The sequence below is a fragment of the Rhinolophus ferrumequinum genome, chromosome 19 (genome assembly GCF_004115265.2).
Source record: "Rhinolophus ferrumequinum isolate MPI-CBG mRhiFer1 chromosome 19, mRhiFer1_v1.p, whole genome shotgun sequence".
In the NCBI taxonomy this organism is placed as follows: Eukaryota; Metazoa; Chordata; class Mammalia; order Chiroptera; family Rhinolophidae; genus Rhinolophus; species Rhinolophus ferrumequinum.
The window spans coordinates 14,147,063-14,174,851 of record NC_046302.1 but is presented as its reverse complement, the minus strand read 5'-3'; the positions used below and the strand labels follow the sequence as shown (position 1 = coordinate 14,174,851).

The 27,789-nt window shown below is 36.2% G+C and overlaps 1 protein-coding gene across 2 annotated transcripts in view; it reads right to left on the bottom strand.

Annotated features, from left to right (window-relative positions):
* MYOM1 (myomesin 1) overlaps positions 1-27,789 on the bottom strand; it is a 126,302-nt gene that overhangs the window by 79,035 nt on the left and 19,478 nt on the right. For both annotated transcript variants that reach the window (XM_033087602.1, XM_033087603.1), the window contains exons 3-10: positions 23,168-23,308; positions 19,345-19,576; positions 18,710-18,867; positions 10,763-10,855; positions 8,861-8,949; positions 8,684-8,746; positions 5,123-5,287; positions 3,011-3,172 (exon numbers count right to left, since the gene is read on the bottom strand). In XM_033087602.1, the coding sequence (XP_032943493.1) occupies positions 3,011-3,172; positions 5,123-5,287; positions 8,684-8,746; positions 8,861-8,949; positions 10,763-10,855; positions 18,710-18,867; positions 19,345-19,576; positions 23,168-23,308 (1,103 nt within the window). The remainder of the gene's footprint in view (positions 1-3,010; positions 3,173-5,122; positions 5,288-8,683; positions 8,747-8,860; positions 8,950-10,762; positions 10,856-18,709; positions 18,868-19,344; positions 19,577-23,167; positions 23,309-27,789) is intronic.

Sequence of the window (27,789 nt, the reverse complement as noted above, 5' to 3'; positions counted from 1 at the left end):
AAGCTGGAATGGACATAGAGATGTTGAAGTTAACAGGCCTCAGGGACTGCTGGAAAGCCACTCAGCTTCGGGAGGGACAGCTGGCAACCTCTAGCCATGTCCTTTTGCTAAAGGCCCATAACGCAACAACCAGCAGCTCCTGTGTTGATAGAGTGGCATTCAGTTCACTGAACATCCATTGTATGTAATAGCCTGGCAGACACTAGGCATTTTATAAAACTGCTTATAATATGCCATTTGTGGGGTGGGCTTGACAATCTTTCAAAAAAAAACAGGTTCTGTTTAACAGCTGCTTGAAGCCAAATCCAAATACTGTGTTATGTTACTTCACATTTGTGCTCTTGGCTCCCAGCAGCTGCTATGGACTGTCTGGCCCACAGCACCATTCAGTCAACTTCAATTCTTTCCTTAGGCTCTGTCCTTCCTTCTTCCAACCCTCCAAAATAGCCAAACTTTTTGTAGGTTTGATTAATTAGGTCAAAGATTAGCCTGATACTCTTTACATCTTGACCTCTGACACAGGCTATTAACAACTTTTTTCAAAATGTAAGTAATTCTATTGTTTATCTCTGTTATAAAAGTAGTGCATGCTCGTAAACTATATAATCAAAAAATATACGTGAAAATCTCCTTTAATTCCATAACTCAGAGATTACTAACACTTGCCTATATTTCTTCTAGATTGTTTTCTATATTTATAACTCAAAAGTGGTTATTTTTAAAATAAAAGTGGAATGGGACTATATAATTTCATGTAAACTGGTTTTTCTTGATATATTTTCATATCAATAAATATAGGTATATATCATTTGTTTTCATTGCTGTGTGGTATTCCATTGTTTATATGGAGCATTTATGACACTTTATTTTATAGCTCCCATTGGTGGATATGTAGATTTCTTCCAGTTTTTCCCAATACAAACTTTTTTTCAACTTTGTCCACTCAAGTTCCTAGAACTAGAATTGTTGGAAATGTGTACTGTCCATATGTAGTGGCAAAACACCCTGAAAAAAGTTGAACAGATTTGCACTCACCACAATGTATAGGAGTGCTGGTCCCTCCATTCCTTCATCCCAGTGAATTTTTAAACTCTTTTAAATCTTTTCAATATGTGAAATGAAAATATATCATTTCAATTCACATTACTTTGATTACTAGTGAAAATTTTTTCATATATTTGTTTGCCATTTGTAATTTTTTTCATGACATTTCTAACCCATCCTTTATCACTTTATCATCTCTTTCCCTCTCCTTCTCTCTTTGAGTGGGGGCGGGGGGTGGTAAGGAAAGAATATATAAAAATCTAGAAGAATTGTAATAAAATGATAACATTGGATAGCTCTGGATGGCAGACTTATGGATGGCTTTTCTTTTTCTTTTTTTCTTATTTATATTATCTATTTTTTCACAAAGAACACATTATCTATATAGTAAAATCCTGGCCAAATATATGCAGCTCTGTGTTTGTGCAGACATATGGCGCTTTATATACTGATCATTCTGGTTCAGAAGCTATTTTCTAAGCTACAAAAATACCAGACCTCTAAAAAATGCATTGAAATGGCCATATGTAGCTCAATGGATACAAAGTTTTAAAAAATACATAAAATGTCAGCAGTTTCTTAAAGAGTTAAATATAAATTTAACATGTGACCCAGCAATTCCACTTATTGGTAGGTATCTATCTCCCCAAGAGAGATGAAAATGTAGGCTCATGTTTACCAACATGGATGCCAATGTTCATAGCAGCATTATTCATAATAGTCAAAGAGTGGAAACAATCCAACTATCAGCTGGTGAATGGATAAACAAAATGAGGCATATCCGTACAGAGCAACACTAGTCAGCAATAAAAAGGAACAAACTATTATCATAATGAACGTCAAAACATATGCCCAAGGAAAGAAGACAGATGTAAAAGATCACATATCATATCCAGAAATGTCCAGAAAACACCAATCTATAGAGATAGAAAATATCTATCTAGCCCGTTACCTAGGGGCTAAGCAGGGGTTGAGTGAGAAATGGGCACAAGAAATCTCTTTAGCGTGATGGAAATGTTATAGAAATGGATTGTGGATGATGGTTGGACAACTCTATAAATATTCTAAAAAGCACTGTCCACTTAACATGGTTGAATCTTATGGTATGTAAGTTGCACCTCAATAAAGACTTTTTTAAAAAAAGAATCTAAAATATATCATTTAAAATAAACTTATGAGGGAAATCTTTTTCTAAAAGGTGTTATATTTACAACGTAATTGCTGAAATTTGTCTTTCTAATTTATCTTTTCCTTTCTCTCACGTCAACATCTGACAAATTTTAGAATCTTTCCATTTGATTATTTTGTGGATTTGTAAACTGGCCTAAGTATAAATTTCAAATTTCAATCCCCTCCCCCTGTCTATTGTCAGTTATGTGAAGTCTGGCCTAAACCCGGCAGAAAGTCACAATTCTAGATGTGGGCACTGAGAAATGTTGTTGAGAAAACCCTAGACTATGTCACATTTTCCAGAAGATGTCCACAAAGGAATCACCCAAGCATAACTTTTTTTTTTTTTTTTTTTTTTTTTTTGAGTCACCAGAGATACTCTCTGATTCAGTTAAGACAACTGAGAGCAGAGGCAAAAACTGCTTATTTAGTCCTCATTTAGCCAGGTTTAGCCAGGTGGTTAGGCTAAACAAATTTGCTGATAAATTCTAGTATGTCTGTTTTCACTGCAGTTTATTCAGAAGGCTAGCTTCTGTCTTCCCCTGGTGATATCTGACTTTCCCCATAATGTTTCTGTGTAGAAGAAAATCTAACACATATTTCAGTTGGAATAGATATTCATGTATCTTTATCAGCGGCCAGCGGCAGAATTCAGTGATCATTTGTTATTGTTCACTACTGGTGTGGTATAGACTGCTAACTGTCCCCAGTATCTATGCCTCTTGTTTCCTTTCAGATTGATTTGGCCTTGGTGTTGTAAATATTCTTGGGTGTTCTGATTTTTGCTAGGTCTTACCTCGAACAAAGACATAAGCACTATATTGTTCATAATATTCCCCCATTCGTACACGGATTGTGTAGAGGCCTTCATCTTCTTTGTTGAGATGAGAAAATACCAGTGTTGCCCGATCTCCACTCCAATGTGTTTGCACCCATTTTGATGAAGAAACAGGTGCTCCTGGGGGGGGAAAGTCAGCAAATTAACAGATTTTTTTCTTTTACTCCCTTCTTTCTCTCTCCCCTCCATTCCTCTCTCTTTTTTCCTTTCCTTCCCACCCACAACTTTTTTAAAACCTTTCTATTCCTCTTCTTCTGTATTGCAAGCTATTTGCCTACTAGAGGAAGTCTCTCAGGCTTTGTCATGTTTATATTGGTAAAAATACTAGTTCAGAAGTGAGGGGACTAGTACCAGATACATCATGTGCAAAATGAAATCGCAAGGCCCCTTCTTCAAAAAAGCAGAGAAAAAAACTGCCGTTAAAGGTACTAAAGTATAAGGTTTTTTCCTCTAAAAATTGTTTATTATTTATAAAATGTAATAAGGATAATACAAATTGCAAAAAGTTATATTCATGCCATAATTTTATTAAAATAATTATTAATGTGATATCTTGATTGATAAGAAATATTTCTGGCTTGCTTTTCTGTAAATTCAGTTATTGAATCACCAAATTTATACTTTTAGCAACTTCATTTTAAATGGATATAATTGAAAGCAACATCAGTCACTCTGCGAATACAGGATCACAAATGAGTTTTGATATATTTTTTTTTATTTAAAGTATCTTTCTGCTAATAGAACTATTACTGCAGCTGTTAAGAGTGTTATATTGCTATAGTATTACATATTTTATAGTATATAGTATTGCATAGTTATGGTATTATAAAGTTAACATTGGGTTAACTTTCTGATAAACTATTTCAAAATATAAATCGTAGTACTATAGAGCTGATGATTCTTGAGGAACGATTTTTCTAAAAAGATTAAACTCTTCATACAAATTAGTCTCATGTAAGTCTGAATATAGTTTTAAATGTAAATTTACATAATTACATCTTAATGTTTTCTCTTACATGTCCTGTAACTTGTGGACGTCATATAAGAAACTGAAAATGATTTCATGATTTGTATATAATTCAAACACCTGTTTATGCATTCTATCACTATCTCTTCAATTAAGAGGGAAAAGTAATTTTAAAATTATCTTCCTTGTTAATAATTGCTTCATCTACAGTCTCATAAAAAAAAGTGTTCTTTTTCATTGAATGAGACAATCTTTAAACTTAATTTCTATTTCTAAGCCCAAAGATAGTTGCTTTGCAATGTGGCATTTTTCATAACCACAGCTCTGAAGAATTCTAACAACTACCTTATGTGCTTTATTGCAAGGACTATATACAAGCTTTTATTTTGTAATATTTTATTGACAAGATGTACTGCCTGATTGGCAGCAGTTCCTGTCACAGTGCTCAAACCAGGAGGTTAATATTTGTGCAGCTCCCACAAAGATGATTTCTGGGGATGGACAGGGAAGCTGGTTTCCCACTGTGGGTTCTCATGCCACCCCCATGGGGTTCCCTCCTCTTCTCTAGGACCATATTCACCATCAGTGCTGCTGCTGTTGCCACTGCTGCCATGCTGGCTTCAGTATGGGCCCAGGTCCTGGTCTCAGCCATTGCCTCAGGACCCCAGAATGCACAACTGAAGTTCAGGCAAACTGCTTGGTGAACACGCTGCCCACTGCCCACCCTGCCCAGGGGCCAATGGGCATATCCCATAGTGTCACTGGACTTCACTTTATTTTACCAAATAAAATTAACTTACAAAATGATTATTTACCCAACTTACAAAAACAAAAATACATTTTTTTGTAATCCTTTCCACATATTACTTGATGATAAGAAATAATCATCTCCACAAATACATTATGCAAATTCTGCTATTTTGATATATGTGTAAAAACTTTTTTAACATCCCGTACGTGTAGGTTATGCCCTCTAACGTCCAGATTCTGCCAGCTCTGATGAACAGATCTTCAGCTTATGGGCATTCATGCTCTGGTACCAAGCCCAGTCTGTGACCTTCTGAGAATAAGAACCGAAGTGAGAATTCATTATACAGGCTCACCATTTCTGTACCACTGGATCTCTGGTTGGAAATGTTTAATTTCAGGAGTGATAACTACACGGCAGCCTAGACTTAGCGTCTCGCCCTCTCTCCCAAATGACACATCAAACTTCTCATCAAAGTGAATCTCAAACTTGGATGCATAACCATAAGGGGTCACGGCAACTGGGTAGAACAAAAACAAACATCAGTAATTTATTTTTTCTCATCAAAGAGACACAGCATTTCAATGAAAACAGGCAGAGAGCAGTCACAACAAAGACCGATCAAATGATTTGTCTGGGCAAAAATTAAGTCTTATGAAAGAAGTATGTAGCACATTCACATATATCATTATGTGAAATGGATATTCTTTTTATAAAAATTCTTGCTTCATTGGTCAGAAAAGCTTATTTATAATTAACAGAATTTGGAGGACAGAGTTAATGCTTTACATAAAATGTAAATTAATGCCATGTTTAGCTTAGATGTAAATAGCTGCAATATACGTATGCACTTTTTAATTTTAGATTCTGAGTTCATTTAAACTCTTTTGCTTGTACTCTTGGAACGAATAGCCATGTCAACTACTCATAAAAATAGAGTTTTTCAGGAATTTGTTTTAGTTTCTTTAATGATCTGAGTAAAAAATATATGACATGTCAATGGGAGAAAACTGAAAAGTTTAAAATATTGTAAGTTTAAAAATATTTTTCTTAGAAATGTCTTATTTATAGATTGAGTAAATGCCTGCATCATAAACTCTCCCAGGTTTTATTTTCTCTTTTCTCAAAGAAAAGGGCTTGGGAAAATATTAACTATCTATTGATGGGTTTTTATGTGCCAGGCATGCTATATTTGACATATCATCTAATCGTTGCAAAATCCCCATGGTACAGATATTAGTTTTTCTTCTCTTTCAGATGGAGATATAGACATTCACAAATATACAACTAATGTCAAAGTTTCAAAGGTATCATGGGTGAAATTGAAATTCAAACCCATACCACCCAACTCTAAAACTTAAAGCCCTTTCATGTTTCATCTCTCTTCCTAACACCTCTTAGTATTAATTTGAAATGGCAAGCTAACGTTTATTGAGTCAACTGTGCCAAGTATTGTTCCAAGTGTTTAATATCTATTAATTGAATTAAGCCTCATAATAAGTACCATGATTATCTCTATTTTATAGATGAGGAAACAGCAGCATAGGGAGGCTAAATAACTGCCCACATTCACCCCTCACAGCCAGGATTTACACCGGTGGGCTGTTTCTAGAACTTGTGCTTCCAACCAATACATGGTATTGCTTTGCATTTGAGTGCTGCCAGGGATATAACTCTTTGAAGCATGCCTCATCTGCCCCACTTTTACATGATGATGTCCCACTGAAATAAAAAAGCAAAACGACTTGATCAGACCTTGCTCATTGGGAAGCTGGGCTGGTTCCAAAGCTGCCTTAGGGAGTAGAGATAAGGGTTACAGTAGGCCTGAGATTTAGGGGTTGGCAAATCTGTGAGGTAAATCTAGACTACCTCTTGTTTTGTACCATTAAGAATGGTTTTTAATTTGTTTAATGGTTGAAAAAAATCAGAAGAATAATAACATTTTGTGACATGTGAAAAGTGATAGGAAATTCAAATTCAATGTTTATAAACAAGATTTTATTGGAACACAGCCATGCTCATTCATTTACCTCCTGTCTATGGCTGCTTTTGTGTTACAATGGCAGAGTTGAATAGTTGTGACAGAGACGGTGTGGCCCACAAAGCCTAAAGTATTTACAACCTAGTCCTTTACAAAAATAATGTTTGCTGACCCTTGGTTTAGAATATGGTTTAGAATTAGAAAGACTAGGTTACAAGTCTCTACCACCATGTGCGGCTTTGTTCCATGATTTAATCTCTCTGACCTACTTCTCCATCAGCATAGCACAGATAAAAAGGTACCTATTTCATAACCTTTGAGAGAGCATTAAATGAGTCAGTGCATATTTAAAAAGTCTTAGTACAGTGTTTGGGACAATGATCAATACATATTAACTATTAGAACAGAACCCAGGGCAGGAAGCTTTATCTATAATATTTACCAGCAAATTCCAAGCACCTAAACTAGTACCTAGCACACAGCAGATGCTTGATAAATATTAGCTGAATGGATCCTGTTTTCTATGTTAGCAACAATTGTATTCAATTCAAGGGCCAGTCAGGGGAGGCTCTGACTGAGTGCAATTGAAGGTAGCAAAGTAAGGCTGAGCTGGGCTTTCAGACCTTGACTTGACGGAGAAGAGGGAAATAGGAGAGACATGGATGATGATATGCTGTGAGAATGAGCAGGATACAGTCAGAAAATTGTGGAATGATCAATAGGCCAGCCTTGGGGACATTGGAAGTAAGTCATAGCTTCAGAATTTCCAACTATTCTGTCTCAATATAAATCAAATGATAGGAAAAAATCATGATTTGGGATGTGTTCCTCCCTCACTCCCACTCATCATTCCCTCTTGCACATGGGATTGATACCAACGGTTGTAACTTGGAATATTAAAATTAGGAGCTATTCCATGAAGGTGATTTAGTAGGTCATCTGCAAACATCAAAATAACCAGTTAGGTGATAAACTGACCCATGAGAAAATATTTTCATCAACCATTTTCAAAACTATCACTTATTTTTTAATGTTTGGAAAACAAGAAGTTAGGGCTTGGCTACCTTTTTTCACTCTGACCGTTGCAAGCATCTAATTATTTGAATAACCATAAGGATTTTACTTTTTTTTATTGCTTCCCATGAAAAGAAGTTCTGATTTAAATGAAATAATTGAAGTTTACAAATTCACAAATTACCACTGATTGGAATTTTTAATATCTTGCTATTTAACCACATTTAGACTTCCATTTAAATTGCACTTCATAAATTAATGTACTTATTCATTCGTTATTGAATAGCTACTCTGTGTCAGGCAAGAGGGCTTAGAGATAAAAGGCCCAGGCTTGCCTTCAAGTGGCTCATGGGCCAGTAGGACAGAAAAACATGTAATAGTTAACAGTGTCCAGTGTAATAGATGTTCTTATGGAGGTGTCATGGCCTCACCAGGGACACCCAACCTGATTGAATGGAGATGGGGGTGGCAGTGGGGATCAGACATAGATTTCTCAAGGAGGTGGTACTGACCAGTATATTTAAGGATGAGTAACACTGCTCTGGTACAGCCCAGACTTGCATGTGTGTGCGTGTGTGCGTGTGTGTGTATGTGTGTGTGTGTGTGATTAAGTCACTCTGCTCAGGTTTGTGTAATGATCTTTCTTAGTTTAACAAAGAAAGACTTAAAAGCATTTGTCATTTTTAGCCCATCACATATCTGGGCTTTTAAAAAACCAAAACAAAGCAACTATATTCAGAAAGAGAACAGTAACCCAAGAATCTAAAAAAATGAAACAAACCATAGGCAGCTATTATATACATACTAGTATATATTATAATATATACTATACATTTACTTCAGTATTATAGAATATCTTATTGTGCTGTATTTTAAATGGAGATGACACTTAGCAAATACATTGTATATTTTTAAACTTACAGCTGAGGGGCATGGTGGAAGCCCCGGCATGGAAGCGAGTCTCATCAAACTCTCCCTTATATCCTAGAAAAGAAAGCAGAAATTCATTTGAACTACTTCTTGACTTATTTGCTTTTTAGCAAAGTGAACAAATTTAAAAATAATACATTTTGAATAAAACAAGTCCAGCAAACCTACTCTTTACCACAACCGAGGCATATGCTGAAAGCTCTCCTTTAACATTCATTGCCGAAGCCCGGTACTGAGCAGTGTCTTCAAAGTCACATCTGAAAGAATGTATAGAAATGAGTGGCCATCACAGTGACACTCCTTGTAATTACTGGCGGTTCCTTCAAGGATCTCTTTGCTGCCTTGGCACACTGCAAATCAGTGGCTAACATGTGGTTCTAAGTGGCTCATGATGAAGCTACTCTCTCTGATCTGGCTCCCTGCGGGATCTTATATAGTCCAAGAGATTTATGGCAGTTTCAGGCCAGTGGCACAGAATGGGAGAAGACATACAGTCCACTGTGATCCTAGCCTGGGTTCATGTATAATGTCCAAAAACAAAGTCGACAAAATGCTAAGTACATAAATTAGAGAGTGGACAACATTATGATCCACTGGGGGCACAGTCTCCCTGCTGGCCTCCCTCAGGGGGAGTTTCAGTGGGGCGGTGACAGGACAACAAGAGGAAAAGGCAATGCCTCTCCTTGTAGACTTCCACGGTCTCCTAGAGCCACAAAGCACATCCAGGTCGGTAAACATGTGGTTCTGTGTTCTAGCCTCAAAGTACAAATAAGTTATTTGTCCCTTAATTCTTCTAAGGTTCAGGCCACACTGGGAGTTTTGTCCCACAGCATGACACAAGAACTGCTATTTGGAAGTGCCTCTGAGTTATAATGCAGAAATTGGGATGTCTTTAATAATGGAGTTAGGGAGACAATTTTCTCACAGAGAGATGAACAGGCTAAGATTTCAAAGCAGGTTGTTTGTGTCTTACCATGACAAGTGTCTATGTTATTCATGTCCCTCTCAGTTGAGTTTCATTCATATAAACATATTCCTTGTTGAAATTTTACAGACATCAATAGAACACCAGGAAGGTCAATACAGTTGTCTTTCTCATAATTATTTAATTATCAAGCAACCACATGGCTCACTGCTGCCTCAGTAGAACCACTGACTGGCAGGATTGATGTGACTTGAGGTCAGGGTCAGAGCTTGGCGAATGTCCCAGGGCCCCAGGGTTCTTTTTGAAGCCCAGCATCACTTGTGTCAACTGTTGTGATCTCAGGAGAAGGCTATAAATCTCTTGAGATCAGAATGACGTAAATTTTACTTTGACATCTCAGCATGTCATGGTTTTATGTGAACTGAAAATGGTGAGAGGTTGTTTAACTTTCGTATCCACATAACTAGGCTTAGATTTCAAAACCATTCTAGGAGACACGATAAACCCTTGAGGACTTGGAAATTTTGATATGGGTTCTACTTTCAAATTTTGCTTTGGCTTTTGCTTTAAAAACATCCCAATGTCCGTGCTGCCTCCATCTACAGGTTGATGGGTGTGTGTGTGTGGGGGGGGGGGGGGAGGGCTGCATCATTTCCCACAGTTCCTAGTGAGCTGAAAGAAAGAACAATTTCTCCTAGTCCGCTTATTTTCAATGCCACCCACCCCAACCTCCGTGGCCTTTACTGATTAAAGGCAAAAGAGTATGATGATGATGTTGATTTGGAACTCTGAAAGGATAACTGAATATAAATGTCTATGTACATAACATATTTTCTTACTAATGTCTAAGAAAAACTCTCCAGTATATAACAGGATAAATAAAAAGATACGAATTAATTTTTTCTCATCATCTTTGACTAAATTCAAACGTAAGTTCACTTTGGGAGGTAACGTGGTCTGGTAATAATGAGTCATGCTTATCACTGTTAGGTTTGCACTGAGAGAAGCAAGGCATGTGGACACCACCCATTGTGTTATTCAGCCTTTATTGGGAACAAGGGAGGAGAGTAGCTGTTAACTAGAGCAGAGAGGTGCCTCCCTGAGCAATTGTCCAGCAACACACATGGACCCTGATGTCCTCTTACGTGTTAATCTCCAGCGTGTGCATTCCATATCGACTTTCAATAATATACTTTCCAGGGTTTGCATGGACATTTATTGGCACCTGGTTTTTATACCTATGAGAAAATGGAAACAAGGCAAAGTAAGTTGAAGTGTAAATAGCTGCATGATTACACACACACACACACACACACACACTCACAGACACACACAATTCTTGTTCTTGAAGAAACACCTGTAGACACGGCGTTGAGGTCAGCAGCAGTGTCTGTTCAATAAATCCAAATCTATGGTAGATTAAATAAAATCACTATAAATACAATAAAACTTCTTGATGTACTTGCTTTCCTCTTCTCCACCATAAAAACTACATTTAAGAAGCTGACCATTCATAGAAATGTGGTTGACTCTTGCATACATAATGTTGAGTGAGAGAGCCAGACGCAAAAGAGTACACAGTACAATGATTGCTTTATATACAGTACAAAACCAGAAAAGACTAATTCATGCTGCTGCTGGAAGTCAGGAAAGTGATGTCCCCCTGGGGAGAGTGGGGGTCGTGGGGGAGAGAGGACATGAAGGAGGCATCTTGGGTGCTGATACTGTTTAGGTTTTTCATTTGGGTGCTGGTTACACAGGTGTGTGCAATCTACAGAAATTCATCAAAGCTCTACATTTGTATATAATATGCACATTTTTGTGTGCATATTATACGTACTTAAAAGATCTAAAACAAGGAAAAACTTGGCAATTGTTGACATGACGGGGCGGGGTTCAGTTGAGGGTTTTTATTGTTAGCTCTCTCAGTAGGATGACAGCAAAACATTCCTCCTACTAACAGTCTTGTATTTTGTTAAAAAAAGAATGTCATTGTATTGAAAGCTCATTATATTTAAGTGTTTTATTCTGTCGTAAGCAAGTATAAGCAAGTATGGCTCTTGGCTTGGAAGAACTTAAAGTATTAATCAAGAAAGAAAACTTCCGACAAATAAAAGCTGAAAAGATTCCCTTTTTCCCATCCCTAGTTAGTCCTCAAAGGCTGGAGTTACAAGGCGGGGTCCTTCCTGAGACACTGTCTCCCAAGTCTACAAATGGCACTTTGATTCTTCTTCACCACACCCTCCTGGTCTCAATAGCCAGTGGCTCTGGTGCCAAACCAGACTCTCCTGTTCAAGCCAATTTCTGCCCAAAAGAGGAGGTGGATTGTACTTGTTTTTCTTTCAGACACCCCGCTTTACGTGCACGAATAACATAACACTAATAGCAATCACTGACACAGAGCATTCATTAGGAGCCAGGCAAGATTCTAAGTGCTTTCTGAACAGATTAGTAAATTCAGCCCTCACAACAACCACCCGAGGCAGAACTATTTTCAACATCATTTTCCAGATGAAGAAACCAAGACATGGTGAGCTTAAGTAACTTGTCCCAGGTCACACAGCTAGGAATAGCAGAGCTGGGATTTGAACCCAGGCAGTCTGGCTCCTGACAACATGTGATGCTTCCATTTTCCAACTATTTTCTATTTAGCTGCATTTTATTGTAGTGGAAAGGGAGTGAAAGAAAGGAAATAATCCTTAGTCAGTTCCTTCCTCTTTCCAACTTCTGCGCATGCACATGTATGCACACATGTTCTATGTCCCTAAACCACAATTATTCTCTATACTTTTTTAAATGTATCATTCTCCCCCATTTAGCAAAATTCTAACTCATCCTTCAAGGTTCAGATCAAATGCCACTTCTTCAATAAACTCCTCCCTGAAATCCCACAAAATATTAATCGTTTCTGCATCTCCACATCAGTGTTACCTTGTTCAAATTGCAAGATATAACATTTATTAAATTATGGTTCAATATGTGTCAGTTCTACTAAGCTGACAGTGTCTTGATGATGGGGATTGTGTCTGATCTATATTTGCCTGTATTCCCACTCTCAAGGAAATATGAGCCATGGGCACATATTAGGTAAATTGTTAAATTGGATTGAGCAGGATTATTTTCTAACACAATAAATTAATTGTAGTTTCATAACTTATAACCAAAGGTAAAGAGTTCTGATTTGGTTAATTTAAAATAAGTGCAAATGAAGAAAGTAACTTGAGGCTCTTTGTGTCTCGGTTCCCTTGGATCTGAAATGAAAGGGCTGGACTCGCTTAAGCAATGCAGCTGTGTGGCAGGCATAGCAGTATATATAACCTTCTACCCAACCCATAGAGATTTTGCTAGCTATTTCCTGCCAGCCTAGAAGTGGCCTCAGACAGCTGTCTCACCACAGGACTCCAGGCAGACAGGACTATCTGATCAGGGATGGCCTGTAAAAAGAAATCTGCTGGCCGCTCCCAATTTTGAACATTCCTCGTTCTGATGAATAACAGGGTAGAACATGTTAATTGACATGTTCTTCTGATTGAATTGGTTTAGGTAATTTCACACTTGACTCAGAGAATCTACCTCTTGCTCAGTTTTTTCATGTACTGGGGTATTTTCAGTAGTTCCTTTTAGCATAAGTAGAGAAATATGACACCAAGGGCTGATGCATGTGTTACTTGACCCAACAACTGAGTGACACTCGATTTGGCTTCTGACCAAAAATGTTGTTCAGATCTGCATAAAGTTTGAGTTAAAATAGTATTTCGCGGCTCCCAGGGTTGCTTCACCATCCTTGCTCTCCAGTACTACTCAACTTAGTAACTTAATGTCTTTCCTACACACACACACACACACACACACACACACACACACACACACACCCCATTTTGAGGAGCTTCTAGTCTTTCCTCTGGTACTCCAGATGTCAGTGTAAGAAATGCCTGTTTTAAAGCAGTAGGCAAAGAGTAGGTTAAGAAGCAATTCAATTCTCTTCTTCAAAGAATTCACAGAGGCATTCAGGTTCCAAGTCACTTGACACTGGCTGTCTTCAGTATTAAGTCAGAAAAGAAAAGAAGGATTTTCGGGCTGCTCTGTATATGCCTCACAGTTTATTATTTCTGGAAAGTGAAATTCCAAACTGGCCTGTCATCAGCTAATTTGGGAGAGTAATCTACACTCTGGGATTACTTGTCAAGAGATTTCTGAAATTCTTGTGAATATTGAGATGTATACTATTTTCCTTATCATTTTCATGTATAGTCTATGAACAGTTAATGAGCTTCCATTATACTATAAGTATTTCTAGAATAATACTCTTCATTTATGTGTACAAAACACACACTCAATTCCTCTGAGCAAATGTTTGTTTGGATATGGGGCTGACTTTGAAAGCAAGGGTAACAATGAAATTTCTTTGGTGGTGTAAAGTATGGTCAAGTAAAAAGGCTTCATTGTAATTTTTTTATATCAGCAAATGATACATGTCAAAATGATCTTTATCATGTTGAATCCCACTAAAAATGTGATTGATGCTTAGAATCCAACCTTATGCTTTGAATAAAGAGCTATAACCCCCTTTAAAAACCAGTTAGATGAGAGAGATCTATTCCATTTGGATATATTTGGGAATTATATAAATAAGAAAAATTTAAAATAAAACCCCAAACTCTTATATTGGGAAGTAATTATACATAATTTTGAACTATTTTAAACGTAGGTTGTTTCCCTAAGATGGTATGGTATAAACTGCTAAATTTAAATACATTGTGAATAACTATAGTCTTGTAAACAAATTCAATACATGATTTTACTATGGAACTTATAAATTCTCATAATTTACAAAAATAGAATAAGACTTCCAAATCTCCAGACTCTTCCTAAGATATATTTCTCATACTGTTTCATTCCCAGATTTTGAATTATTATCATGCCTAATGACAGTTTCTTTAAGTGTCTGTTTGCAGACAACTTTAGGGGCAATATGAAGAATGCCAAACATGTATTTTAAGAGTCTCGCTTGAGGATCTAGCCTAGTATTCACATATAGATTCGAAAACATGGGGGTTGAGTTGAGTGAATGAATACTATTCACTAATACCAACATGTTGCTTCAGTGAGTTTGTGTGAATTTCCCTACAGATTACAACCCAGATTTTCATTGACAAAATCGATCTAGACTTTGGGCTGGAAATCCAATTAAATCTGGCTCTTTCTCAAAAAAAAGTAATATTAACTCAATTCTCTCCTCCTTTTAAAGAGAACTTTTCTCTTTTCCCCTATTTCATATAATTTTTAAAAATTTGACTGGGCAATACATTTACATTGTCCCAGAACCAAGAAGTATAATGCTGCACAGATTATAGCGTGAGGAATAGTCTCCTTCCTCACACTTGCCTGCTTTCTACCCAGCTCCTCCCCACAGCTAACTGCTTTCCTTAGATGCTTATGTTTCCTTCCAGAGTTTCTTTATGCAAATAAAACAAATACTGTCCTCCACAGGGGATTAGCTCCAGGACCCCCATGGATACCAAAATCCAAAGATGCTCAAGTCCCTTATATAAAAGGATGTAGCATTTGCATATCACCTATATTTGCATATAGGCTACAACGGGGTATGCCTACACATCACTTCATTTGCATGGATCTGGCATAGTGCTCAGCACATAACAAATTCAAGTTTTGTTTTTTGAATCTTCCTAGGATTTTTTCCCCACTGGAATATTTTTGATCTGCAGTTGGTTGAAACTGGATAAGAAACCTGTGGATGTGGAGTTTCGTGATTATACAAACGTAATTTTTTCCCCTTCCCTTTAAACCAATATATAGCTTATTATACAAGCTATTATATAAATATAGCCAGCATATTAAGTAAAACAACTTTGTTTTTTTCACGACATACATGCTTTTCCGCCTTCGGGATGGCCAGCTTGACTGTGGAGGTGCAGCAGCGTCCTCTGCAACTAACTTCTTACTGGATCTAAGGCTTAAACAGGCTTCCTCCTGTTCTCAAAGTGGGCTGGGAATGGGACAGTGCTCCTCGCCATCTCCGCACCTGGCCATGATGTGTGCTCCTGTCATTTAGCACTTTCTGGGTAACCCCTAGATTCCATTTAGCTAGATTTGGTCAGTGCATGGGATTTACCGAACAGCAGCTGCTGCATGATCATATCATTTGTTAGACCTCAAGGATTCCCATGACCTAAGGGTACCTAGTGGAAACTTGGAACCAAACCGTGTTTGGAAAGCGCTCTAAGGGAGCCAGGCCCCAGGCACACATGCCTTTGAAAGATGTGGCTAAGGACCTGTTACAAGTGGAGGCAGCATGACTGCACAAAGCATTATCACAAACTTATTCCTATAATTTACCTCCTTCTATTCAGGAAGATCATTTTCAAGTATTTCTTTCATACTTGTTTTCAGTCTCAGGCCCAGGAAGCTACAGCTGGGTACCAAAAAGGCATAAATGCCAGCAAAGTAGTCACCAACAACCTTGGTTCTTGCTTGGGTTGTGGGTTTCCCTGCTCATCGAGAGGAAGGATGTTTACTGAAGATTGCATACGCTGTTCTAGTGTTTCAGAGTAAAAGTAGGGCTTCGTTTAATGATTAGTTTTAAAAAGGCAACATATCCAGGGAAGTATACTAATTCCACAAAGAAGTTTACTCCCAGGGGTGGATTTACATTGGAATCAATGAAGCTGAAGTTTCAGGGTCTCACTAACACAGGGTTTCTGCAAGGCTCAAGCGTAAATCATACTAGTAACTTCTTTGTAAAGAATGCTCACCAAATGGTATAAGCTTCATACCCCACAAAACCTGGATCTGACTTTATTGCCATAGCCAATTTTCCGTTATCTGCTAACAGACTGTCCAAATTTCAGCTTTATCCAGGAGCAATTCTTGCTCTCTGAAGTATGATGAACTATCTCCTTAGTGGTCCATTAGTTCTTTTAATATTTACTTTTCACTTGACTTGCAAGGCAATAGAAATTTCTGTGAAATGCTCTGATCCATCCCTACTGGGAGAACTTTGGAAAAAGAAAGAAGTTGTCTTCCGCAAGCACTAAAGGAAGTATAGGATCCAGAGAAGGCTTATTCCAGTAAACGAACAGCCTCCCAATCGTTCCTGAGACAAATCTTGTCTCTGTGTCTTTACGTTTGTTTAAAAGGAGCCGCTAGGACATAAAATGCACATGTTGAGGAGATAAATATTTCAAAGCCAGATATTAAAGTTTTGGAAAGAACTGTAGCACTGCTCAGCTCCATTACTGAGGATAACTGAAAATGGACACTGTTTCTATTTTTCAGTATAACTGGAATTCTAAGGGTCCACAATTTGGTCATTGCAAATTTTTCTGGGGAGTTTTTATCATCTTTGTTTGTCTTTAAATTACTCCTTTTCCAGCCAACAAAACACAACGTAAGGAATTTAATCTCCAATATAGTTTGAGCTCTGCCTTTCTAGAACCACATCATTCTAGCTTAAGAAATAGTATCATCAATGGTACATAAGAATGTTTGTATTCCAGTTGCTGTGTACTTAACAGAATAAATAAATACTTAAGAAATTAAATTTTATCTCCCAGAGATTACTTTGTATTTTTTTGAAAATCATCTTTAACTCTAATTTTTTAAAAAGCAGAAAAACAGAGATAGGATGGTGTGTACTAAATATATCTACCTGATTAAGGGCTCTGATTATTCATTTATTAATAGAACATTTGAATTCATGGAAGAAGAGGAGTTTATTTTTTACTGACCAAATAATATTTCTTAGAGCTGAAAACTTGTTATTCTTTATTCATTTCCATAGGAAAGTTTGGATTTCTTTTCAGGTGGGAAGAAATCCATTTTTGAAGAGGAAATGTCCCTTTAATAGGCCAAATTGTGCAACTCTGTAGTCACAGAGAAAGATAGGGCAAAGATGGCTTGGTTCCTAACTTACTGTAGTACACTTTTATACTTTAAAGCTTGTAAATTATTTTTTTTAAAGCTTGTCAATTGATTTTTTTATTGACATATGTTCCTACATTTCTCATTTTTGTTTACTATAGATTATTTGCCTTGATAATATTTAGCTGGCTTGGGGTTTCATTCTTTGGGTTTCAAACTCAAGAAACTTGAAAAGAGTATACATACCAGAAAAATTGTAAGTAAATTCAATATTATTAGAGGGAGATTGATATCATAGGTGAATTTTTAAAAACTTACCACCTCTTCCTTAAGAATAACTGTAAACAGGTAACTGGGTCTAGCTTGTCAGCTACCTCCATTCATGCTAACCAGGTGTCTGACCAATATTATAGATAACGAGAAAGAAAGAAGGAGGCAGGTGCTCTGCGGGTGACAATGCCATTCGGTGTAGTGTTTATGCTGCAATATAGGGTGCATTTCCCACCACTCTTGAAGATAAGAAAATAGCATGCAAAAGACTTGTGTCAGAGAATAGAGTGGAAAATGCCTTTCTGAGTTGGCTCAATCATTTCCATACTTCTGCTCTCTGTGGCAGACATTAATGACATGATAGGAAAATTCTGAGTTTAGGGATTACAAAATCATTGACAATTGCAATAGGATAAACAATGGAAGGAGTAAGGGGGTGCTTATTCTTTATGGAAAGAAAATTTCTTCAGGCCCCATATTGAGTAATATTTCCCATCAAATGCCCTTTCTTTGGCTTTAGAAAACACATTGAGACCTCCATCCTCAGAAGAGATGGAGTCCTCTGGGTTTTAATTATTTTTTTAAAGGCAGTACTGCTTCTGGTTACAAAATGATGCCTATATTTAATGGGAACAAATTTTTACAGTCCATAGCAATTATAGACATATATTTTCTTTGTATGTAAATATGTTGGTGAAATTTTAATACTTTACATAAGATAAAGCCCCATTGTATGATAGGATTATAAAGTATCATAATGTATCATAATGTTCTTTCTTCCCATACATAAAATATCCATCCCAGTATCCTTTCTTCACTATTTTAAAAATCTATACAAACTTGCAAATGCTTCTATTAACTCTTGAATATTTATAATGCTGAATGTTTGCTCTAGAGGTAAAATTAACTTTGTATGAGTAGTTTTCATAAAGATAACATACCATGTGACACGAGGTTCTGGCCAGCCTGATACAGAGCAGTGTAATTTTACATTTTCTTTCTCCCAAACAGTGTGAGAACGAGGTTTAATGACAAACTCAGGAGCATGGAGAAGATGATCTTCATTCAACTTTCTATGAAATGCTTCAGTTTCTTCTAACTGAAAAAAAAATCAAAATATTATGAAATCAAAGTAACCTGTGCTATTAAAATAACAAGCAGAAGCCAAAATCATCACTTTTCTGTTTGAAGTCTTATTTTTGTATTTAAATCAAATGCATATTCCTTGCCCCTTTTTAAAACAAATATAACATTTAATTTTTAATGTTCTAAGTCTGAGCACCATTACTTTACTTCCCTAAAGTGGGCTTCTTAAGGTTCTTTAGAACCTTAATTTCTATAGAACCTAAAATTTCATGGTGTTTATAACTATTAAGTTTGTGTTTCTTTGACTTATGCATTTAGATGTTTTTCTCTTTGCTTTTTTAGTTTTATTTCTCCACGAGATCACATATTTCTTCATGTGACACAAATCAATCTGTATCTACTAACACACACACACACACACACACACATACACACACACAATATTACATGCATTTCTGCTTTTGTAAGTTACATTAAATTCTTTTCTTACTGTTTTTCTCAGTGACAGGTGTTCTGCTTTTTCTCGAATTGCAACTTTTCTCGACTTCTTCTCAAAAGCTTCCTCTTGGTGAAGAGTGGACGTAGACTGTTTTGATACTGTGGACTGTTTGGATGTTGTGATTCCTTCCTCACTAGCAAGAAGATTCCTCTGAGCTATATAAGCAGCAACTTCTTTAATTCTTTCTTCTTCTGTGTCTGTAATTCCACTGACATGAACTTGGCTAAAATATAATAATGGCAAAATACGGATATTGTGGATGGCAGTGATAAGATTGCCTAATTTTACTAAGTTCAAAGTACCAGACCTCAGAAATTGTGGTGCTCAAAGAGAACCTGATAGAAAAACTTGGTAAATCAGGAGCTGATTCTTCACCTATGGAAGTGATCTTCACCTTAACAAATATTGATAACAGCCATAATTATACCTATTATGGCCCTGGTATTTTGCCAGGTCCTTTTTACATATATTATCTCATTTTATCCCAACAACACTATGAGGTAAACTGTATCATTTCAATTTTAGATGTATGGTAACAAGTCTCCAGGAAGTGAGAGAACTTGCCCAAGTTTATTACCTTGGTTTCCTTAGTGTGTTTAAATATGATTGAGCCTATAACAAAAGATTAAGTTATGACTTCCCTCTAGAAAAGATGATATTGTAAAATGAGATGCAGTTTGTGTGCCTGTGATTCTGATATATGACTATGTGCTTATCTGGATTCTATAACTCAGCTGGTGTACCACATTGCCCAGAGCTGTTGCATGTATAGATAAGTTCTAAAATTACATGAGATCCTTATGCCTACTGGGTTTCTTTGTAAGATAATAAAGATTATGTGTGCACATATAGTGTACATATGTATATATGTATGCATGCATATTTAATATGACAATTTTTGTTTGTGCTTGCACATAGCTCTGATGAGAAGAAATTATCAAAGTCGCAATTGAACTGTGATATTTACAAAAGTGACTTGTTTTTCTTCATAATTAATAATTATGGCAAGTGAGTGGTAATATCCAAAAGTGCTAAGCCTAATGTAATAGTTTATGATAGAATTTGTGCTATGATTTATTAATGTTCAAAATACTTGGATTATTTTTAAACTCTTTCCATACCTTTGTTGTCAACCTTATTAGATGTTTCAGTGAGGGAGCATATTGATTTATACTGAGATTCTCTTGAAATTGAGTCTCCTTAGACCTCCTAAGGCAGAATTTGCTTTTCTTATAAAAATAATTACCTCCAAATTTGAGCAAACACTGCCATTGTGATTACAATTACCTAGCTCCTGAAGCTATGCCGTTTGCTCAGGAAAAGGACTCAACATTTGCTCAAGTTCGGAACTCCTCCTGGAATATGACTAAAACATCTATCTGGTAGACAAGACCAATCTACTTGTTTCTTACTAAACTTGGTGATTAAGTATTAATTTCCTTGTCCATATCTCTATCTCTCCAAATATTAACAAGATAGCCTCGATTAAGGAAGTCAGTAATATATCCACTATAATTTAGGAGGAGAAAAAGGAAGATTTTTAGCTTAGTGTTCTGACATAATTACCTCTATTTTTTTTTTTCTTAATGAGATTGGTTGTGAATGAATTAACAAGTGAATACAAAACAAACCATCATGAGAATGCATGGGATTCTCTATAGAGGCTAATTTACAATACAGAGATTTGAAATTAGCTTCGTAATACAATACATATAATAATGGATTACATTCAACGCTAGTCTTATCCTGAGGTGAGACAACTCTGTGTAAGAACTTTAAGCTCACATTACCTCTAACAGTAAACATGTTGACATAGCTCTAGAGGGCAGAATGGAGTCACAGTCTCCTTGCCTTTTCCATTTACAAGTAAGTTTAACCTCAAAAAAACAACAACAACAAAAAAACAACCTCTAATTATTTCACTTAAGTGAATTCAAGTACACTTAAAAAATTATTTTTGACCCAGGACAGCAGGGATATTCTCCTTTAAGTAAATGTAAGTACGTGTCAGTGATAACCCTGCTATTATCTAGAAACAAGAAAATGATGTTAATATGCTGACAAAAATACACTACTACCAATTTAAAATTAATTTAAAATCTTCCCAATATTCTCTCTTTAACGGTCTCAACCCAAAACCTATTGCTGACACAGTAAAATCAAATAAGTGTTAATAAGTGGAATTTTCAAGTGCCATCCAAAGAAATGGTATTTTCCAGAAATACACTATAATTACACAGTGCAAGTAGATTGCATTAGCCAATCCTAAGGAGACTCTCAGGTCTCACTACCAGCCAGGTGACTTGTAGCAAGTCACTGAGACTTGATTTCCTTCTCCAAAAATTGATATATTAATAACTCTCCAGGGCTGTATTGAGGATTTAGCAAGATAGTTTATATAAAGCAGCTAGTATGATTGCCAGAAAACAATAAGTACTGAACAAACGTTCATTTCTTTCTCATCCTCTTCTTAGATCGCTAACACTATGAAGTAACATTATGAAGTATTATTTTCAACATAGTAATAGAATATAGGAGATGGCTCCATATAAAAAATAAAGGAGAACTGGAAATAAAACCTAGAAGATAAATTTATGTTCACATTTTCTTTTATCACAATTCCTTTTATAAATTATCATTTCTACAGACCAGACTGGAAGAGAAAACATTGTTTGTAGGTAAAGGGCAGGGAGAACACAGTGAGAAGCGTCATTTCATGTCCACACAGGTAGAGAGGCATGCCATGAAGGTTAATGCTAAGTTGACGTAATTTTTAAATGATTTTTTAATGAGAAAAAAAAGCAGAAAATAAAATATTTCACTTACCTACCCTAGCCATCTCCTGTAACGAATGCAAATGTATATTAAACTAACGGTGAAGAGGTAAGTCTGGGAAGGCATGCTTAGTAATATGAGCATGTTTTTCTGGAAAGTTTACTTTCAAAAATCAGATATCTAATAATCAAAGATATCAAATAAAAAGCTAAAAATAGAATATTATTTATCCCCTTACCTTCCTAAGTGGTTTCAGAGAAATTAATGACATTAGTCTCTGAAACAATTCCGAAAGGAGCCATCAGAGGGCAGTGGGAAGAAAAACACAGGAAAACAAAGTCACAATCACATTATTGCCTACTGAATTTCCTGATAGTATTTGCCCTCAGAGGATGACCTATTTTGAGTATCACTTTAACTGTATTAATAATTCTCCATTCAAAGGAAAATCAACAGAGGAAGGCTCAGAAAGTTCCCATTAAACTTTAATTTGGTGTCTCAGACAAGTTTTTTTCCCCAAGTTTCCTTTATATACTATCGTTCAAAAAATCTTTATATTATAAACACAAAAATTTGGGATTACAAAGACTTGTGATTTAGTGACTATTTTGTTTGAAGTTTATCTCTAATAAATAGTAATCTATTTTACATTCAACAAATACAAGCCAGGCATTCAAAATATGATGTGATTCTTTTACTTAGTCTATGCTAAGATTCTTTTTTCTTCCTAATGAATAATAATTAGGCAACCAAGATATTTTCCATCTACTTAACATTTCATTTGATTTTGTTTTTCTAGTTCACCCAACATTTTAGAGTTTTGAACCTTTCTTTCTACTTTTCCTGTAGTGACTGTACTTGTATACAGTCACTATCTGAACACATCTTCCTTAGTGCAAAATTCCAAGGTTCTTCAGACGTTTCTCAATCAGTACATAGTAAGTGTTAAATAAATGTTAACTGCTATTATTATTATTACCTAGCAACATTTACTCTCCACTTTCTAATAATCAGAGTCAGGAAGAGAATGCATACTCACCGTCCTGAGAAAATGGGCACCATATAGTCACTTGGCAGATTTTCCTTCTCCTCCCCAGAGAGAAGGCTTTTCTTGGCTCTCTTTGTTTGGGGGCTGAACTTGGATGAATAATCTTCTAACATTAAACTAGAATCTGTAAGTCTGAAACAAAACACTAGTGTCAGACAATGACAAAAGATGTACTTAAAATATTCAAAATACTTAGAAAAGGAAGTTTTCACTGGGGGAGTTTTCACAGAATCCTAGATCTCTAATCATTATCTTTTATCTTTAGAACTAAAATAGAGTGAGAAAGACCTCTATACAGACAGAAGACAAAAATGGGCACACAGTAATTTCATGGCTTTCCCCCCCTTCAAGTTTCAAGGGAAAACAGTAGTGTTTTTGTACTAGTTTTAAATATCCTTTGCTCTTAGGTTAATGATCAAAATTTAGGCAGTCTATAAAAATGATTTAGATACATTGTGCATCCAAATCCTTTCAGAGGATTGATTGAAATGCAAAATTTTCTGGATAGGGAGCCCAGACAATTCTGATGCAGGGCCCCTAGGCTCAACTCTGAGGACTTAATATAGTATAGTCATACCCATTTGAAGGAACACTGGACTAGTTAAACAATAGAGTTAATATGTTTTATATGCACACACAATGTCGAATGACTCAGAATTACAGGGTGTGATAAAGAACACTTTGGTCAGTTCTGTTGTACACAAAAATCTGCCTTGCATACTGGTGCAAATGTGCATTTGGAGATTATGCTCTAAGAAACCAAAAATTGTATCAGCGGGGTGGAAAACATGAGGGCAGAGACTTCACCTACAGAAAAAGGATTGATAAAAATAAAAATACAGTCTTAGTCTATTTAGTTCTTGAATTAATTGAAATGTATTTTCATTCAAACATATACAATTTGGCATAAATTTCATCATGAGTTCATGGAATCCCTGAAATAAATCCATGGATTTGGGTTAAAAACCCTTGGTCTACATTGTAATGAAAGATGTCCACAATAACGAGCTATACAGGAGCTCTCTGAACTATCCTTTTTATTTTTCTGTAGATTTGAAATGATTCTAAAATAAAAACAATATTAAAAAGGTCTCTGGTCTAGAGAAAATTTGAAAAGAAAATGGAAGTGTATGAGTGGTATGACATGGGAAAAGCAAGCTGCCCAATTGAAACAGAAAAACCTTCCAAATTGCCCAAAACTTGACCCATTTCCCAATCTTTAAAAAGCATTAGGAAAAGCAAAAGAGATTAGCTAAACCAAAAGCAGAAGAAAGGCCAAATATATACATAGTACAAAATGGATACATAATAATGCAAGTAAACCTACCCTCTCCTAAACAAGTAGAACAGAACTGCAAGGGCGAGTGGCTCTAGGCCGGGTGGAGTAGGGTGGGCTACTGCCTTTAATCCCTGGACTGGGTGATAGCATGGAAATGGCCAACCTCTTCCTCACCCTCTTACTACACCTCCTCCACGGTGAATATCTAGTTTTATTCTATGATCTGCATTAAAACTGAAGGTTAGGATCTTGAATTCAAAGCTGTGGATTGGTTATCAATTGGAAACATTTATGAAATTTGTTCCTAGCTTGCTGTTCCAGACAGCAGCAAAATGACTGCATTCTATCCCCAGGAGGTTGCAAAGTACAAGCTGTGCTTATACAGGTCTAAGTTTAAAGTGGTATTTTCCTTCGCCCTTTTATTCCATTACTATACTAACATTAATTATGGAGTTTAAGAATTTCCTTTTTCTTACTTACAGAACATATGAATTTTCTATTTTTTCTCCTGTTTTCTGTATTTGCTCTTTTCTCTTTACAGTAGTCCCACCCCTTACCCACGGGAGGTATGTTCCAAGACTTCCAGTTGATGTCTAAAACCACAGATAGTACTGAATCCTATATATACACGTTATTTCCTATATACACATACCTATGATAAAGTTTACATCTTCTCTTTGACATATCTGAACAGCCAGCATTATTATTATGCTTTGGGGCCATTTATAAGCAAAATAAGGGTTACTTGAACACAAGCATTGTGATACCGAAACAGTTGATATGGTAACCAAGATGGCGGCTACAAGTGACTAATGGGCAGGAGTGTATACAATGTGGATATGCTGGACAAAAGTATGACTTTCCTCCCGAGGGGATGGAGCAGGACATCGTGAGATTTCATCCCGTTACTCAGAATGGCAAATAATTTAAAAATTATGAATTGTTTATTTCTGGAATATTTCATTTAATATTTTTGGACTGCAGTTGACTATGGTAACTGAAACCCTGAAAGAGAAATTGCAAATCAGGGGGCACTACTGTATCTTTATTCTAGCGTCTATAGGCATCTTCTCATGAGCTCATATTTTTAACATTTATTTACATCAAAACAGCTATAATTTGTCATTCTTTTTATTGTGTTGTTTTTTGTTCCTTTTCCTGTCATTTTCCCTTTAAGATAAATCTTTAAAATGAAGTATTTATTATATAGAATGTTCCAGAATGTGATTATTCCATTCTCACAGGTAAATCACAGCAACTTGTTTTTAATAGTTGAACTTTATGGTAAAGATTGCAGCACCACAGAGAAGGGATGTAGTCAAGGTATAGAAAGCTTTCTCTGGAAATACTCCAGGGGCTAAGAAATTGGCTTACACTTGCATCCAATTCAAATGATGAACAACAACAAAGATAAACTTTTGCTTTTACACTTTTCTAATTATTCTTGTTAGGAAAAGCAAAAACAAAACCACTTACAGAATTCCAGAGCTCGAAGAAATTTGAGGGTTATTTATACCAGGCTCCTCATTTATTGATGGTGGAAGACGTGTAGCATCTTTGTAACTTGCCTATGTATACACAGCAAGCTGGTAGCTGAACTAGGTTAGTATTCTTTCCACTAAAACCAGCAGTCTCCAACTTTTGTGAATGAGTATTCTTGATCCAAAAATATTGGGAGGATGCCACCTATACATGTTTGTTTATTTATAAGTTCTGTGCACATACTACTGTATAAATATTATTGCTTTATGAAACATTTAGTCAGTAGAAAAATTTTAAAGACCAAATTTGATTTTTTTTAAACCATAAAAGTGCTAAAATTTCTTCCTATACCTCTATGCTATGTCTTTGAGGACTCTCCATTCTGGAAACCATAACACTATGTCACACTGTCCATAATGACTCTGAGATTGATTTGCTATTCCTGAATTTATTTGCATAAATTAAGGTTATTAAATCATCATTGTCCAGTTGAAAATAAAGCGTAAAAATGCATTAAACTTTATACTAATTAATATATTCATTTCTTAAAGTTATGTTTGTAACCACCATATAATTTTGAGAAATTGACCTAGGTTCCCCAGATGAATAATTTTTTCATACTTACGTAAAGTATGGATCTGCTTAGTGGCTATATTACTTTCTGAAAATATTCTGACAACTGATCAGCATATTTCAGAAAAATGGTTTGTAAGTGTCTGCTTTGTAGATACTGCTCCCAAACCCAGCATCACCCATCCCTATGTGCTCAAGGTTATACTGCATTATTGGTTTCTCCCCTCTATTTTTCCCACTGCCTATTACTGAAGAGGTCTCAGTCATCTTTGTATCCTCACACTGTCTCCAGTGCCTGGTACTGTTCAATAAATGTTTACTGAATAAAGTGAAATAAAAATTCATTCTCCTGTAATCGTATCCTAACTCGGTGATTGTCAACTCTGGCGTCACATCAGAATCAGCTGAGAAACTACTAAAAATGACCAGTGCAGGGGCAGGACGTCCAGTATGGTGAAGTGAGTAGTTCAATAGTTCCTCTCCCCAAAGAGCAACGATAAAACTGGATACTATTGTCAAAAACAACGCATTCAGGACTCTGAAAACCAACCAGAGGTATGCATTATAATGAGAAGTGGTAATTCATAAAAAGCTACTGAACTTCAGGTGTAAACAGTGGGAATCTGTGACATTTTTGCCTAACTTCCCATCCTCCTCCTCGGGCTCAGTCCATAAAGTAGTTCTACCTAGGTGGGGAAAGGTATGAAAATCAGAATGCTCACTGCCAGAAGGAGCTAATTTGATGTGGAGTACAGCATGATAAAACTCCACATGCAGCAGCATTGTGAGTAACTGGCAATCTAAGTGGCAAACAAACCAGGGAAGACTAGCAGTTCAGTTAGCCTGAGGTCGCAGTCATGGCTGGGGCTAGCAGCAGACTGGCGGATCAGCCAGAAATTTAACAGGAATATCTGAGAAATAAGACCAGCCCTGGCATTATACATAGTTGTTACAACATTATTGACTATATTCTCTATGCTGTACTTTATATGCCCATGACTATTTTGTAACTACCAATTTGTATTTCTTAATCCCTTCACTTTTTTCACCCAGTTCCCCAACCCCCTTCTCCTCTGACAACCATCAGTTTGTTCTCTGTATCTATGAGTCTGTTTCTATTTTCTTTGTTCATTTATTTTGATCTTTAGAGTCCACATATAAGTGAGATCATGTGGTATTTGTAAAATAAGTAAGTAAATAAACAAATAAACAAATAACCATCACAGGGGCCTTTCATGAGCTCACCACAAACCGATTTGGGAAAACTGGAGAGGGCCCA